Source organism: Coregonus clupeaformis, chromosome 20 (assembly GCF_020615455.1).
Source record: "Coregonus clupeaformis isolate EN_2021a chromosome 20, ASM2061545v1, whole genome shotgun sequence".
Taxonomy (NCBI): domain Eukaryota; kingdom Metazoa; phylum Chordata; class Actinopteri; order Salmoniformes; family Salmonidae; genus Coregonus; species Coregonus clupeaformis.
The window spans coordinates 51,349,429-51,367,870 of record NC_059211.1 but is presented as its reverse complement, the minus strand read 5'-3'; the positions used below and the strand labels follow the sequence as shown (position 1 = coordinate 51,367,870).

General features: G+C 45.3%; 1 protein-coding gene across 1 annotated transcript; it reads right to left on the bottom strand.

The window, feature by feature from the left end:
* Positions 1-730: 730 nt before the first annotated feature.
* gpr179 (G protein-coupled receptor 179) lies at positions 731-15,649 on the bottom strand. Its single transcript, XM_041840366.2, is given in 12 exon segments — positions 731-2,821; positions 2,823-3,155; positions 3,570-3,719; positions 3,804-3,906; positions 5,470-5,608; positions 5,966-6,204; positions 6,418-6,527; positions 7,599-7,667; positions 9,420-9,646; positions 9,965-10,049; positions 13,313-13,421; positions 14,106-15,649. Coding segments are annotated over 12 exon segments (3,033 nt in total). The 5' UTR covers positions 15,008-15,649; the 3' UTR covers positions 731-2,254.
* Between the last annotated feature and the right edge of the window lie 2,793 nt (positions 15,650-18,442).

Below are 18,442 nucleotides of genomic sequence, written 5' to 3'. Positions count from 1 at the left end.
AGCTTTGGCCGCCTCTGCCGCCTGCGTGCTGCCGGCTGCAGGTTCTTCAGCGTCACCCTCTTCCATAGAGAGTGCACCCTGGGTCTCTGTGACGTCCTCTCTGCCACTGGCAAGGATAGTTTCCTCTTTCTCTGCAGACTTTTCTGGTTCATCAGTTTCCCATGGGCAAATGTCTGCTCGAACACTTTCTTGCTTTTTTATCTTCTCTGGTTCTATAGGATCCCTGGTCTCCCATGGACAAATGTCTGCCTTGGTGCTGTCCTGCCTTTTAGTCTTTTCTGACTTTTCAGCTGGACCAGTTTCCCATACACAAACATCTGCCCGAACACTGTCTTGCTTTTTCATCTTTTCTGGTTCTTTGGGGGCATCAGTTTCCCAAGGACAAATATTAACTTGAACACTGTCTCGTCTTTTCTCTTTATGTGTTTCCTTGGAGATATCTGCTTTAGTACTGTCTTGTCGATTTGTCTTGTCAGTCTCTCCAGTTTCCCAAGGACAAACATCATCTTTCTCCTCTGTCTTTTTTGGCTCCTCAGTTTCCCATGGACAAACGTCTGGTCGAGTGCCATCTCGTCTTTTTGTCTTGTCTGGCTCATCAGTTGCCCCAGCTTCCCAAGGACAAACATCTTCCAGAACACTGTCTTGTCTTTTAGTCTTTCCTGTTTCTATGGAGACAATAGGCAGAGTGATGTCTTGCTGCTCTGTATTCTCTGGTTTCTCAGTCTCCCAAGGACAAATATTTACTTGAACGCTGTCAGTCTTTTTTGGATCAGCTTGAGTGCTGCCTTGACAAACATTTGTACAAGGGCCGTCTTTTCCTTCTGTCTTTTCTTGGTCTCCAATGTCCCATGGACAAATGTCTGTTTTTACGACTGTGGTCTCCTGGGAAAATGATCCTTTGGTGATCTTTATGGTTATGGATGGCGTTGGACTCTCCTCCTCTTCCCAAGGACAAAGTACTGTCAAGTCTTTCGGTGGGTCAGGGAATTCCCATGGACATGCTTTCGCTAAGGGGACACTTAGTTTTTCAGGGGCAGATTTAGCTTGCTCTGTGCTTTTTGTTTGTACATCTTGTTTCTCAATGCTTGGCGTGTCCATTGATTCCCAAGGACAGACATTCTCCCGTACACCGTCTTGGGATGTTGGGGTTTCTTCAGATTCCCATGGACAGACTTTGGCATGTATTGTCTCCTGACGTTTTGCTGGCGCCTTACGCAATCCCTTGTCCTCCTGTGGATTAACATTTTCATAAATAATCGCCACCTTTACTTTTTCAGGGAAGGAATCCCCCACATCCCAAGGGCAGACATCAACCCGTACACTCTCTTGGGGTTTCAGGCCGTGAGAAGTCTGTGGGGTTTCATCGGTTTCCCAAGGACATACATCTGTTGGTTTCTTGTTTCGACCCTCTGGTTTCTTCTCAGACTGGTTGGACGCTGAGGTAATTGGGTTGGCAGAAACATCAGCTTCCCAAGGGCATACATCTCCCCGGACACTCTCCTTTCTTTTCATTACTTCTTCCAATACTTCTTCTGATTCCCAAGGACATACACTGACACATGCAGGCGCCTTTGGATCCTCCTCTGGTTCCTCCACCTCCCATGGGCAGATGTCTGCTATGGTGCTCTGTTGTCTCTGTGGGGCCTGCTTGGAGGAAGCAGGAACATCCCTTGGGCAAATATCTGATTGGTCAACACTCAAAGCAGGCCTAATTTGGCTACCTTTTCTGTGAGTGGAAGGAGTCTTAGCTGTGTTATGTGCACTGTTTTCCCTTGAGATGAACACGTTTTCATACATACTGTCCTTTTGCATGTCCTCTGAGTCCCAAGGATCGACAGTGGACTGTACAACCACTATTCTCCTAGGACTTCTTTCAGAGGAATCACTTGAGGACACTCTGATTGCAGCCTGTTTCACGAGGGCAGGTTTCACACTTACTGTTGTCATACTTCTTTTTTGCTGTGTCCTCTTGTCTACGTTTGAAACACTTGGTGATTTCGCTTCTGCGCTTGAAATGCTTGGAGTTTTTAATTTTAATGCTGCGACGACCGCAATGGCGGCTACACTCCCCTGGCTTTTTTGTGAAATTGAGTCCTGTTTCTTTACCGTATCTGCTGCTGTCTCCTTTTTGGCTTTTTCCTTGATGCTTGCATCCACAGATCCTACAAAAGATTTCACAGAGAGCCATTTCTGGGTGGAAGTGCGGAAGGAGAAGGCCTGCATGTCCTTTGCGGCCTTTATGGACCCAGGTACACTAGCGGAGATGGGAGCCTGGGGTCTCAGGGACTCGCATTCTGCCTCTCCCCCTTGTGAATCTCCCAGCAGGACTTTCTGCTGGGGTAGGAACTGGTATATGGTCCCAGGGGCAAATATGTTTCAGTATTGGTGATAATAAACTCTCTGGACTCTGTGGTTCTTCCTCAGAGGGAGCAAAGGTAACGTGTGGCTGGTTCTTGTTGGCAGGGCGTTCCTCCTCCAGCTCCCAGGGACACACTTCGGCCTTGTCATAGGACTGGGATTGCACAAGGGCACTTGAGGTCTGGTCTTTGATAGCGACATCCTGTTGGGACTGCCCTTGCTCGCCTGGGGTATCTCTGCCTACCCGGGAGGTGTCTTCCAGACTGTGGGCTTTACTGGACGCTAAACTCAGTGACTTGTGTAGCTTGGTAGGTCCAGGAAGCAGGAGATTGTTATTGACTGTAAGGTTTTGGGCACTGGCCGACTTACAGACCAATGGTGCGATATACAGCGAGTCTGTCTCAGAGCGCTGTGAGCACCTCTTAGCTAGATTCGCCCTTAACATGGAGTCGTGCAAGGAGGGAGTCCTTATCTGTTACATAGTCATAGTCACTTTGAGATTTACGCAGCACTGGTGAAGGCTGCTTTACTGGTTCATCTTTGTAATTTACGTTAAAAGTATCTGGCGCTCTCTTACAGGACTCAGAGTGCGTAACATCCCTGCTGCCCAGGTTGACCTCTTTGCCCTCACGGCTGCACTGTCGGCTCATGGACTCTGGGATCTCAGTGATACGCTTTATGAAGGACCGGCCCAGCCCGCGCCGAGAGCTGCGCTTCTTCTGCAGGTGGGGGTTGTTTGCTGTCATCTTCTTGGTCTTGTGGACCTCCAATTGACCATACAATTTCTTCAGCTCTTCCTGGTGCAGGTAAAAAGGAAGAGAGAAGGAAGGATAAAGGGAATTAGGGAGGGTATTGGTATGTGAGCAGAGGAAAAACCACAGGGAACAGTTAGTTGGGGAAGAGTTATTGTTAAGGACAAGGAGAGCAAGTTTAGGGAGAAGAGAAAACATAGGTCAGGTCTATGCCAGGCCACATATTGTGAAATACACACAGGGTTTTTTATGTCTACGTTTTATAATGAAAATTAGAGTTGGTTTTGAAATTAGTTTAAAGTGATCCTACAAATGGTTATAGCAGTAATTCGATGTTTATAATTGTTTTATTTTACTAAAGTTTAAATTCGATTTAATAATTTCTCCCCCTCTTGGCCTAGACAGTGCCTGAATACAAATGGTCACTTAGTAAGGGTCCAGGGCAGAAAGGGAGTTTACCCGAATGTCATCGGGGTCCAAGCTGTGGTCACTCCAAACTGCTGAGGTAAAACTGCTGTTGAGGTACGAGCCGGATCGCCGCAAGTCCACCTCATCCTCATACACCTCTTTTGCAATCTCCTCTCTCCCTGCTCTCGACACATGGAGGAACTACAGAACACACACACACAGAGTAGTTATGTGTCAGAGACAGATTTATTCTTGCATTGATTGTGGAAGAAAATTGCCATGTACCTTGGGTATGAAGAGCAGGGCAAGTGTCACAGTGATAGTGACATGCGTGTGGGTGAAGAACAGCAACAGCATCCAATCAGGATGCAGAGAGGGCATGACAAACCTAAGGAAAATATAGAACAGAAAGACATGTTATATGTCCCTATACAATATGCATTTCTCCTGGTGAATATGCATGTTTTATCCAATGATGTACAGTGCCTTGCAAAAGTATTCACTCCCCCCTTGGCGTTTTTCCTATTTTGTTGCATTACAACCTGTAATTTAAATGGATTTTTATTTGGATTTCCTGTAATGGACATACACAAAATAGTCCAAATTGGTGAAGTGAAATGAAAAAAAGTATAAAAAATTAAATAACGGAAAAGTGGTGCGTGCATATGTATTCACCCCCTTTGCTATGAAGCCCCTAAATAAGATCTGGTGCAACCACTTACCTTCAGAAGTCACATAATTAGTAAAATAATGTCCACCTGTGTGCAATTTAAGTGTCACATGATCGGTCACATAATCTCAGTATATATACACCTGTTCTGAAAGGCCCCAGAGTCTGCAACACCACTAAGCAAGGGGCACCACCAAGCTAGCGGCACCATGAAGACCAAGGAGCTCTCCAAACAGGTCAGGGACAAAGTTGTGGAGAAGTACAGATCAGGGTTAGGTTATAAAAAAATATCCAAAACGTTGAACATCCCACAGAGCACCATTAAATCCATTATTAAACAATGGAAAGAATATGGCACCACAACAAACCTGCCAAGAGAGGGCCGCCCACCAAAACTCACAGACCAAGCAAGGAGGGCATTAATCAGAGAGGCAACAAAGAGACCAAAGATAACCCTGAAGGAGCTGCAAAGCTCCACAGCGGAGATTGGAGTATCTGTCCATAGGACCACTTTAAGCCGTACACTCCACAGAGCTGGGTTTTACGGAAGAGTGGCCAGAAAAAAGCCATTGCTTAAAGAAAAAAATAAGCAAACACATTTGGTGTTCGCCAAAAGGCATGTGGGAGACTCCCCAAACATATGGAAGAAGGTACTCTGGTCAGATGAGACTAAAATTGAGCTTTATATATATTTATGCACGCTATTTATGCACGCTCAAATTTTGTTTTTTTGTCTTATTTCTTGTTTGTTTCACAAGAAAAAATATTTTAATTCTAGATTGTAAGGCAACAAAATAGGAAAAATGCCAAGGGGGGTGAATACTTTCACAAGCCACTGTATATAAACCCTGGATTGCTGATGCTATACATTGGCCAATGAGAGGCTTTAAAGCCACCGGTCGGCCATATTGACACTCCCCAGAAGAAGCAGTCCTTTAGTTTTTTTTTGTTGTACTGGGCACAGTAACAGAACTTCAAAAAATTATACTTTAAGGAACATGCTATTTTTATTTCTTATGTTTAGCTCACAATATAAAAGTATGCATTGTGTCTGTAATAAAATTAACTTATTGTATAAAAACATGTAGACATTAATAAATGCATTGCTACAGCTTTAAAAATATTTTCCACAATGGTGGGGGAGTGCCAAGATGGAGGTGCGGTGGCTTCAAAACAGCGGCCCCTGTCAGTCATCTAGTGTAGGCCTATATACTATAAATCAATAGCTTTATCCCGGTGTACTGCCTCTGTTTAGAGCCGAGTATCATGTACGCTGGTTACCGTAGCAGGTGGAACATGGAGGAGAGCAGCAGCTCGTTGTGTATGGCGATACCTATGTAGCGAGGCTCGTGGAAGGCTGAGGGCACTGGCTTCACAGCACTGCACAGGAAACTGCCCCAGCACAGAAACAGCAGCTCGGCTGAGACAGTCAAAGAGACAGACATAACGTTTATACTCTTCTCATACACAAGTAGTGTCAGGCAGAGTTCAATAATGTGTTGTTTTGTCTGGGTTTTTGAGCTCAAAATCATGTTTGTAAATTGATTTTACCTCTGACCTCAATCAGGAATGTGGTTTGTAGCTCTGTGTTATTTATTTGAAACCAGACAGAAAAAGCTGAATCGATAACAGTAGCATTCACTAGATTTTTGGTTTTGGTCAATAGCTCTACACAAGAATGCCCGTGTGCTGGAGTTTCGTTTTTCAATATAGATATTTTTCTCTGTTCACCTGGAAAACACGATCAAACAACCCTCTCTTTCAATTATCCACTCACCCACGGCCATCATGTAGTCCCAGCGGTCCAGGTCACAGAGGCTGAAGCCCTGACCATCCGATGTGGTCGATATGATCATTAACGGAACGTTCCGGTCACGGTTCTGTAGAACGCCCGCGGTCCACGCACACAGGAACCAGCTGACGGTCACAACCATGACTCCCAGCATCCTCAGCAGGTGTATGCTGGACATGTAGGGCACTCTCTGGGCTGTGCGTGACAGGAACACCTTGAGAACCCTTCATGTGTGGGAAGTTGACTTGATGTTACTCATTCCTCAGAGAGAAACATATACAGACACATTTTGAATTACATTACAGCATACAAACTGACCTGAGTTCAGAGAGAGACCTCACAACATATTGTTCTACCTGACTATAACGAGGGGATACACATGCGGTGATACTGACGATACATGAAATGTAGGAGTGAGAGAGTGCAGTAGTACAGACCTATATATCTTCAGTGTTACCGTTCCATAGACGATGACAAAGCCCAGAAGTCGCACCCAGCGAAGCAGGATGCACCGGAAGGTGCTGGGCTTGAAGTACATGATGAAAACCTGAGGGGGGAGACAGACAGAGGCATTAGCAGATGATCTATCACACGGAATCACTCCCGATGAGTTTAGCTTACCTTGTCTTTGTGGATACAATAGGTAACAGGCTTTGTGGATTCAAATAGTACAGAACCATAATTTATTGTTCAAATATAACATTTCTACCTACCTCAGAGGAGACACACAGTATGCACTTAGTAATCACAACTGTATACAACTGTACAGAATGTATACAGAAATGCAGTGTACAGGACTGTTTGTGTACATGAGTGGAATTGTATGTGTGCTCTATGTTGGTGACCACAGCACCAGTAGATCAAATGGCTGGAGGGCTAAAGAGGGCGAGTGTCACCACCCAAGGTGATGCCCTACAGAGATGAGAGAGTCTGTCCCTCTGTTGCCCTTTCGTCTGGGCCAACGCTCCAAAGTTACAGTAGGGGATGCAGCAGACTGAAAGGAATTTCACCTTTGTATCGGCCTTTTAGCGTCTGAATCCCCCATAGGTGTTTCTTTAGTGCATCTGTGATACTGTAGTAAAGTGGGAATAGAGCAAAGCTCCACCATTTTGAACTGAGGAAGGGAACACATTAATATGTGTATATCGCACATATGTTACTCAACCTTGTGTTCTAGCGAGCGAAGTTATATGATCAATGATCTACAAGGGCACTGCATGCCCCCATCACTTACCATTGGCTTGAACGGGATACTTTGATCAATGGTTCAGGGTCAATAGATACATGTATGAGTGAGTTGTGCAACAACTACTTAATTGAGATAATGAATCACACAAGTGATCGATAATCTATCGCCGGCCATTGAGTAATGCCGAGTTATGCAACGAACACATCGTTGCGTCCCAAATGGCACCCTATTCCCTATATAGTGCACTACTTTTGACCAGGGTCCATAGGGGGTGCCATTTGGGACACGACCATCCCCTTCCTCCCCCTACCAATCTAAATCGTCCATTACGATATAATCCCCAGCCCAACGCAATGATCTGAAAAGAGCGCTCTTATCTCCACACTCACTCACTCATATACTCACTCACTCATATACTCTCTCACTCACCGGGAAGTACAGGAGCAGAGAGCCAAACAGGATGGTCTCCAACAGCAGGAGACCCGATGCCCGGATCCTCTATAGGGGGAGGTGAGATAGACAGAGAGAAGGGGGGAGAGGCGGGATGGAGGGATGGATGCGGGAGAGAGGGAAGGTGAAGGGGAGAGATGGGGGGAAGGATGTGGGAGAGGGAAGGGGTGAGGGAGGGCAGAGAAGAGGGAAGGTTGATGGAGAGAAGGATGAGGTTGATGAGGCGGAGAGAGGGAAGGGGTGGATGAGGGAGAGAGAGGTGGAAGGGGTAATGGAAAGTGAGGGGAGGGGGCGAGAGAGGAATTGAGGAGAAAGATTGATGTGCTTATCTTACAGTGCTTTGATTTCCGATGTCTCTGTGGACCACCGCTGCTCCGTGTTTAACCATTTAACTCTAGATGTGTTGATGTATGCAGAGACTAGGTCCGGGGAGCACTATCTTAGAGAGGAAGAATGGCTAGGGTGAGGTACAATTATACTAATGCCCCTGCTGTGATGCGATGATACATGAAGATATACAGGTAACTGCCAAAATAAAGGAAACACTTGAGCAAATGAGGGATACAAAGTATATTGAAAGCAGGTGCTTCCACACAGGTGTTGTTTCTGAGTTAATTAAGCAATTAAAATGTCCCATACCATCATGCTTGTATAAACATGCCCAGTTGGCCAATAGTTTGGCCACCATAGCTAGAAGAAGATCTCTCAGTGACTTTGAAAGAGGGGTCTCAAAGGCGCATAGGGGGTTTAAAGGGTGTGTGTGTCTCAGTCACCAGATCTCAACCCAATTGAACACTTATGGGAGATTCTGGAGCGGCGCCTGAGACAGCGTTTTCTATCAACAAAACAGCAAATGATGGAATTTCTCATGGAAGAATGGTGTCGCATCCCTCCACTAGAGTTCCAGACACTTGTAGAATCTATGCCAAGGTGCATTGAAGCTGTTCTGGCTCGTGGTGGCCCAACGCCCTATTAAGACGCTTTATGTTGGGGTTTCCTTTATTTTGGCAGTTACCTGTATGTTGGCCATACTTTATGCATACATCTGATATCGGATAAATGTATTCATTCATAAGATGTCACATAGAACATGACTTAAGATATTCAATTCACGTTAACACTCAGGGCTCATTCAGAAGGAGTCTTAGAGTAGTGCTGATATAGGATCAGTTTTGCCTTAGTGAATAATATTATGTGGACAGGGAGGACCTGATTCTAGATCAGCACTCCTACTTTGAGACACTTTTTAAATTTGGGCTCAGAGCCCAGAGTTAAGTATTTCCACATTTCTTATCTAGTGACAATGACTATGATGAGTAATGACAGAAGATGTCAAGATGACTAGATTAGCTATGATAGAGCCACAGACCAGAGTTTCAGATTTTGCTATATACAAGGAAGCAATATTCTAGCACTGACAAAATAATGTGTTTCAAAAGAATGAGGGAACAACTTCATTGTTACTTTTAACAGAGCTTGATATACATGTCCTTCTAATGACAGACTAAAGTAGCACTGCGAATAAACTTTTAAACTTGAAGACTAGTGACAACTTGTGGTTGAAGTTGTCTCTAACCACAGATCTAGGATCGTATTGCTCTACCATTAACCTTAACCGTTAGAGGAGCTACTCCAGAGGTGTATTCATTAGGCACCACATGGAAGAAAACAGACTGCAACAGGGAGGGACTACCGGAACTTGTCCAACAAGAAGCACTCATTTTCATTTAACGTTGCAATACGTTTTACTACAGTGTACCCTAATGAATATGACCTTCTCAATCACTAGAACTTACTCACCCTGCTGCGTCTGAACTGGTAGGCTACCAGCATTATGATGAACACCAGCAGCATGAAGAAGCCCTGGACGGCCAGCACCCCGGCTCTGAGGAACCAGTCCTTCTCTACCCAACAGGGGGCACCGTCCTCGCAGCGCCTGCAGCCCGGCCAACAGGGGAGACAGATAGGCAGGGCCGGGTAACACACGTCACCCCCCTCGCCACCGCTGCCGTTCAGAGCACCACCTTCTGTATTAGACACGCACGGGCACGCACACACCGGGGACAGAAACAGAGACAGCTGAACAGTGACGACAATAAATCTTTAAGTATTGTCTTAAAGCTGTTTTTGGCAAACAAGTCAAACGATTACATCATCTTGACCAGGGTCTTATATCAAGTAAAGTTCTTTGACAAACATTGAATAGAAATTTTGATTATCTGGCTGCTTCCCAAATGGCACCATATTCCCTACATGGTGCACTACCCAGTGGTCCTTGGTCAAAAGTAGTGCACTATAAAGGGAATAGGGTGCCATTTGGGAAGCAGACTGTATGTCTTCTTTACCGTCCATTGGGGGGCTGTAGTATCCCTCTTTGCAGCGACAGCAGTACTGGCCCAATCTGAATCCCTGGCCTGTGATTGGCTCACACTGGAGGGTAGTAAAAGCAGTGGGGATTAGAGTTCACATCACAGTACAAGGACAGGGGTGTAAATATCCCCCTGAGGCTAGTAGTTTGGGCTTTGATCAATCAATGTCCCTGATTGGCTGGAACCTGATTGGCTAGACGGAGTCCACGCACATGATTACCAAGGATGAATAGGGTCCTTGAGGTGACGAGTTTAGGAGGACTTTATCATTATTGCAATAGCCCCTGAAGGTGGAGCTCCTAGAGGAATAAAACAACCATTTCATTAAATGCAAGCAATACTTTTTCGTTGGCATGTCTGCATCCATTGCAATGTTTCTAGCTGTGAACAGCTGTGGACGTCAGAAAAACCAATGCAAACAAGGCATCATCTCTGCTGCTGCTGTAATATCAGCATTTCTGGGTGAAAATGGCCGAAGAACCAATGTTCTCTTGTTACAGTTAGGTGACTGTATAGCCTATGCCTGTTTGGACTGACATGCTTGGCCGTTCCTGAGTTAATGGAGATGCAGTGTGTTCCACATGTTCTCTCAGCCAGCCTGGTGTTAGTTTCTCCACCATGATGGTTCCCAGCACAGCAGCACTCAGTCAAGGAAACACCCATTTGGACTGCCTCTCGCCTCCATGTTAATCTAAGTTAAAACCTAAATGGATATGTAATGCCTCGCTACCAAGAGCATTATCCCTTTTCTACCAGTGAAATCCCATATGCACATGCACATGCACACACACACACACACACACACACACACACACACACACACACACACAAGCATGTAGGCAGACACACACACACACAAACACACACATGCATGCATGTAACACACACGCCCACACTCAAGTACATGTGCACCCCCACATCAGGTAGTGACATACCTAATGGCTTGCTTAACGTAGCAACGGTCATCGGAATTGTTAAAAGGTTTTAAAAACTATTCTAATAAATGCAACAGTTGGACAATGGATGAAGATACTCCAAACTTTTTTAAATTTTTTATAACTCGTGAGATATTGACTGAATTATAGCACATAAAACATTTTACTGGCATGGACAAATAATGTTCAGGGATTTTGGTTGGAATTCAGGTATTCAATTTATTGTAAAATGTCCCTTATTTTTTCTTAGAATGCACTCATATATACATTTAAATTAGATGTACCTAATTTGCATAAATACACCAGATATATTTGCATATATAAATAAATTAACACAAAGGGAAGGTACAGGTCCGCAACCACCAGACACTTGCTCTGTCTACCCTACCTGCACTGTCTAGACTGCCTCATTAATTACTGTTGTCAATAGCAGGATACCCTCGGATTAAAAATCAACACGCTTGGCTCTAGATTACACCTACAGTATCTAAACATACTTTACATTGTTTGCGAGCTCAAACATAATATCACTATAATTCGAGTCTTCATTTTCTGAAGTTGGTTTCATTTCAGTGCATCTAATTTGTAAACATTTCAACTGTATTCAATTATTTTAAAAAGTCAATTCCACAAAAAATGAACACCCATCAAAATAAGGTTATCTTTCTTCTCTTTCTTGTGATGTAAGTGTCGAGACGGTGTTTTAAATCCCTGACGAAGCTTTAGCGTTCGTATAGATTCAACAGAAAGCAAATGTATCCCATTGAGGCCCATTACAGCCATTACCAGGGTGTGTTTGACAGGTCATAACAAACGGTCGTAACTTAACGGGAAAAAACGACAGGCACAAGCAAGGGTATGAAAGCGTCTGAGGATTAAAATGAAAGCTATCAATCCAGCGAGATTTAAGTGACAAGTGGATTTTGCATCCCCACAAACACAGGAAATAGATGGCTGAAAAAGACAGATCCTCAGGTGGGCGGGGTGCGCGTTTCTACTTAAACGGTTAAATATTTGTATGTGCCATGGATTAAACTGAACTCCGGCATGAAGGCAATTTAATTCTCTCAGATGGAGATGGAATACATAGCAAGTCATTGAGAAGTCAGCCGGTTGGTAAACATAGCATGGACCTGCACTTTAAAGCCTCATATCAAGCTCACTCCAACGGCATATTTGCTCTATGGCTTGACTTATTTACTGAGTGTCTATCTAATGTGGTCCATTGTGTGATTTTTTTTATTGCATTATGTAATTTTGATTGAGAGAGGTGGTTTTTTATTTTTGCTTAGTTGACTGTTATATGGATTTACAATTGAGTTGGTGAGTAATTTGTATGTAACACACACATACACACACACAAGTGAAAGTGAAAGACATCTGTTGCCTTTTCGAAAAAACCTGATAAAGGTATCAAATCACTCGATTTAAGTTTAGCTAGATCATATAGTTTAAATACAGTATTACATATTTAAAAAAAATTTGGTTTCAGCATGCAAGTTATCTCTTCCCCTTGAGGCCTTAGCCCGCAATTAGACATTAATCAATTAACTCCCTTTCTAGGAAATGAAATAATCTCTAATAAAACATCCCATTCTACCTGGAACTCAATCTCTCTTGTTCCACCTCTGACCTGTCTCTGGATGTTCCATGAGGGGACAGCATGAGACAAGAGGGGGGATGATGCTGATGAGATTGGGATATGGGTGTGCCCCTGTGTTCTGTTTCTGTCTGTCAGATGAGCGATGGGTGCATGGGGATAGGGGGGAAGGATGTCGTTCATGGCTGGATTATCATCTTAATCCTGCAGATCATCCCTCCGCCACCCAACACAGATATCTTTAAATAGAAGGGGGGGTGAGAGGGAGAGGATTGTGTCGGAAAGGACAGATGATGATCAAACAAGAGAAGGGGAATAGACTGGGGATGAAGGTAAAGGAGGTGCAGAGGAGGACAAGTATGGATGGATAAAGGGATGATCGAAATATTGAAATGAAGTAACACGTGAAGGATGGAGATGGAGAGAGAGAGTAAAGCTATTTTAAGCGATTAGGGTTGATGAGTGTGTCCCCATTCATTTTCATTGAGGGCATGCAGAGAAATGTGCGGGGGCTTGTGAGAAGGTGAGTGGCGAGAACCCTGCTAGCAGAGCGGTAGAAAAAGTTGAGCTCTGCTCTACTTTATACAAATTTCAAGCAAAGCGAAGCGTTGTCAAGAGGAGGCGTTGCCTCTGGTCAAAACCCACTGTAATGCGAGTGGGATGAGTGTGGCAGCTCCAATGCTATCGCCGGTTAACGCTTGATCTGATTGAATCTAGGCCTTGGTCCGAGATAACTCTTCAACAACAATTTGGGGTTCAATTACATGGCTTAAATGTTTTGAACTTTACCTCCATGGTGGTGCGGTTGCACTGGTGTGTGTTGGCAAACCAAGCGTCCCCCGTGGCACACTGGTTCACATCAAAGCCCTGTACGTTTACATCCACACGGATTACACCCCTGGCACAAGAGCGCACACACACGCAAAGAGAAACATCCATTTCAGTAAAGGAGAATATCCCAGAAACTAACTGGACTACAAACAAATAGCAAATAGCAACATAAACAACAGGACCTTTTATGGGAACAAATATATTATATTACTATTGTAATTTAATCCATTTCAACTCTGTCCCCTGAAGCTTGACATTTTCTCTAGATAAACTTCTTTGGCCTTTAAAAGTGCCTTACTTTCAAATGTCAGATGGTATCCAGCAATGGGTAATTCAATCATATCTGCTATTTCAAATGCTTATCAAAGTATCTCCAGTGTGGCTCTCTGGCTACTACTATACGCCCTTCTACTGCTGGGGCCAGATATTTTTAGAGCCAGGCACTAAAGGTGAATTATAGCCTACTGGGGGCAGGAGTAGTGGGTTGGGGCCATCATACGCCTTCATGATGGTACTAAATCTATCTACCTCAAATCATGTCATCAGTATGAGACACAGAGAGAGACATGGGTTTGTCCAAATGGCACCCTATTCCCTATATAGTACACTACTTTTGACCAGGGCCCTCGCCCAACTAGCCCTGGTCAAAAGTAGTGTACTATATAGGGAATAGGGTGCCACCTGGTCAAAACCTAGTGCACTATATAAGCAATCGAGTGCCATTTTAGACGCAGCCAGGGTCCTGACTGACCTGAACTCAGGGCTGAGGTCAGGCTTCAGGCCGTAGAAGGAAGTGGATAGGGTGAGCAGCCAGCCCGGCAGGAAGCGGCCGTCCTCACACTCTAGGAATGGCCCATTGGCCCAGCGCACCCCGCTGCGATTGGTCACGTAGCTATCACCCCGCCCCCATTTGGGCGTGTCCAGGGTGCTGAGGTCATTGAGGAGGACTCTTTTAGATAGGGCCGAGGTGGGCTTGTTCGAGGAGGCGGGAAACTTGAAACTGCTGAACCAGGTGTCGTCGGGTGCGGGGGCTGGGAGGTGCAGACTCTCCCATTGGCTAGAGAGGTCCTGGAGGAGGATGTTCTGGTACCTGGGAGGGGCGGGGTTCCGGGAGGCGCGGAGCACGAGTTGGGGGGCGGTGGCGGCTGGGTCGGCATCAAAGGTGAGGAGGGCCTGTCGGATGAGGGGGTCGGCCTCCAGAAGGGCGCGCACCATGGCGTGGTACCACTCCATGTCCTCTCGCACACTGCTCTCCCGCAGGTCGCTAGCCTGGAAGATCATGTTGAGGAAGTTGGCCATGTTGGCCAGTGCGTCCATGGACGGCCGGAGGGGGCCATAGAACCCTCGCGGCAGGGGGCCATTCTGACCCGTGAGACTGTACGCCCGGTCGCACTCCACTATCTCCAAGACAGAGTAGTTCCCGCTGTAGAGAAAGACCTCTGCCGGCGTCCAGTCCTCCTCTGGGGCTTCCGAGGGGTTTGTGACCGACCCCGAGGGATCGGGGCTGGAGGGGGTGTCCAACGCACCTGTAGCACTCACAACGGACGCCGTGGGGTCCTCTGACTCGGCTGTAGTCCCCAATTCAGAAACGATGCTAACCTGTGCTGAAAGGAGGGGCGTGAGCAGCAACAGGAGGAGCCAAACAGGGCCCATCCTCAAATCCACTCCCGTTGGGGGGGCACACACTAATACCCCCCTCTTTATAATCTCTAGTCTTGACCTTTTTCAAAATCCTCATATAAATGTCACATTTTGGCCAAGGCTTGGAAAGCCTCATAAGCCTCTTCTCTCTTTATGTCTCTTCTCCTTCTCACCAGTTGTAGTCATACAGGAAGAGGTGCACCAGCAGGTGTCTGCTGTAACGACAAGGGGGAGTCGATCATCTGTAGCACTGTCTCAGACACACAACACACCGTGTTCATTTGTGCCTCATAATCACACACTCCTCACACACACACACGGATAAAAATCATACTCTATACCTCCGATGGGAATTCGGGGAATCCAACTGGTGTCCCTGGTTAATCCTGCATGTCGGTGGGAGGGAGAGGGAATTGTTGGGGAAATCCAGTGGCTTTCCCGCTCAATCCCACTACCATTCCCAGCATGTCCGCAGTCAATCTGCCTGTCACTCCCATGTTTTTTATTCCGTTTCCCGGCGACGAGTCCCCTGAGAGCAGCAGCGGAGCAGCGAGAGACAAAACCAACCGAGATTAGAGAGAGGTGCGACACACTCCCAGACCAAAGCAAGCGCTAGCGTGTACGACAGGAGGAGGCAGAAAGGGAGGGGGGAGGGAGGGAGGGAGGGAACAGCCCATAATTGAGGGAGTCTGAGGCAAGGTGGGGAGAGAGAGAGCAGGCGTAGTAGTGTGTGGAAAGGGAAAGAAAAATAGCAGCTTTCCCCGTCTCTCTCTCTCTCTTCTGCGCTCCTGTTACATTCTCGCTCGCTCCACAGCTCCTCTGCAAAGCATCTCTCGCTCTCACTTTCCACTCTCTCCTTCTCTCGCTCCCTCTCTCTCTGATTGACGGTGATTACTCCGGCCCCTCAACCTCTACCCCCTCTCTCTCTTTCTGTGATTCCCCCTCAGTATGCTGCTGGAGATGCTAATGAAACTGTTGTGCCTGTGGAGTGATGAGAGTGCACATTTGCTGGCGGCAGGGACTGCGGTGTATGTCTGTGTGTGTCTTTGTGTGTGTTTTAGTGTGTGTGTGTGTGTGTGTGTGTGTGCAGCGCAAAGAGGAGAGAGGATGATGCAGGATGAGGGTTAATCCGCCTGTATTTGGGCATCCATCAAAATCCTGCGCTCGATGGATTAACCCCTGGCGTTCCAGCGGGGTCAGCCAGGAGAGTGGATGAGGGACAAGGTTGCTCTTTGATCATCCAGGAATATGTACACAGTGACACACTGTCAGGGAAGCCAGGGATGCTATAGATATGATGATGCTTTCAGCTGTATGATGTGTGTTGACACAAATAGATTACCAGTATGTATCTAGTGAACAGGTGGAGATTGATTCATATTGAGTGTCATTATGTGTGGCTATAAAATGGGAATCTCCCTTATCATACGATTCAGTATTCATCATCACTTAGAATAAGGAGGGAGGGTGGGAGAGAAGGAGAGAGAGGGAGTGTGTGAGTGTGTGAGAGGGAACGAGAGCAATTGTGATAGAGAGAGAGAGAGAGAGAGAGAGAGACCTCCCACCCCTTACTATATCTCAGTGATGGAGCAGGGAACTCCAGGCTCTGGGTGATGCAGGCGAATCCTTGTTTTGGTGCCATGGCAACCAGTTTCTGAGAATTCTCATGGGCCTCCTACCCCCACCCAGGACTGCAGAGCAGAGGAGGTGCTGCAGTGGAGTGTGGGAAAGACAATGAGGCTGCACAGATGTGTGTTTTTGTGTGTGTGTGTGTGTGTGTGTGTGTGTGTGTGTGTGTGTGTGTGTGTGTGTGTGTGTGTGTGTGTGTGTGTGTGTGTGTGTATGTGCGTAGGTGTGTATGTCACAGTACATTGATTGCAGGTGTATGAATGTATGTGTAGAGTTTATCAAGGTGTTTGTGCATGTGTGTGTGTGTGTGTGTGTGAGTGCGTACGTGTGTGTTTGTTTGTGTGTGTGTGTGTGTTGTTTGTGTAATTAAGTGTGTATAATCTGTGTGCTTCTGTGTGTTCACATGTGCCTGTGCTTTTACTGTATGTGGTTGGGAGTTTGTTCATAGTCATACAGAATTAAGTCTGCTTGTAAATGTTAAGATACCAAATTATCAGTGCATAGTCTGTGTTTATGTATACATCCATTTAAATCTCACAATCAGGACTCAATGGCAATGCAATACGTTTCTGTTTAAAATTACCCTAGAAAAGCAAGCAGTTTTATAGTTGTGCATATGTGCATTTTCAGCCCCTTCTGTTGCCAGCCCTGCCCAACATTACCTGTATGAGCAGCTTTTGAATTAAACATTATCTGTGATCATGATGATGCATTAGCCTGCACCATCTCATTGACTTAAATATTTGTGTTTACATACCAGCTAGCACTCAACAAGGATTAAACGTCTGTCCATCCATTCTACGATGATCATTTGTATTCAACTGGGTTCTGTGGGTTTACCATCATTGGTGGCCTGTAGCACCACCTTCTGGTTGAGAGATGTAAATAAAATATATGTTTTTTTACAATGGATTGAACGAGTCATGATTTATGGGTGAAAACATTTGTCATCCTTTGTCTGCAAGGTGGTGTGTTTTTGTATATGACAGGTGGAGGAAATTGATAGCATCCTGCAATCTGAAATAGGGTATCTAACAAGGGGAGATAGGCCTTGCCCAGCTGAAATGTAGATTGTCAAACTCAGGACAGTGCTGCTTGCTCTGATGGAAGGCTCTAGAATTCCCCAATCATGTCTTATCACTTTAATTTGGAACGGAGTGCAGTCTAGGAGGCCACTCATCTGGATCTAGCAGGCTAAAAGTCATATGGTTATGATATGAGAGGTCTAATTATAAATGCCCATGCATTGATGATTTGTCTTTTGCAAATGGATTGGTGGAATTTATATTATATCCTGTTCTATTCTATGACATTAAATTTTATGAGTGACACATGGATTGCTGAATCACCACATTTATCTTTTTAAGTGCAGTCACATCAAGTCTTAGAGACAGAGTGTGACGCACAGTCTGGAATCGAATAGAATCTGAATCTTTATTTCTTATTTATTTTCTCCCCTAATTTCATTTGTCACTTTAATAGCACAATGTTAGATTGTTTCTTTCTGAGTCAGATTGAATTGAAATTGACACAGCTTTTAAGTTGGCGAAGACTGGGCGGTGAGATGCCAAGAACAGACTGAGTAGAGCAGGTGCCCAGCACTGCCCACAGCCATTGGCACAAGTGGTCCGATTTTTATTCTGTGCACTGGAGAAGATAATTACTAATTTGTTGAAGTCATGCAATAATTTGCAGTGAAATCAAAATAGGCCTTGCATACTAAATAATTACTATAGCCTAAGCTATTAGGGATTTTATTACCATGCTGATTCTTGCAAATAATCAATCTGATACAGACATCAATCAATCAAATTCAGC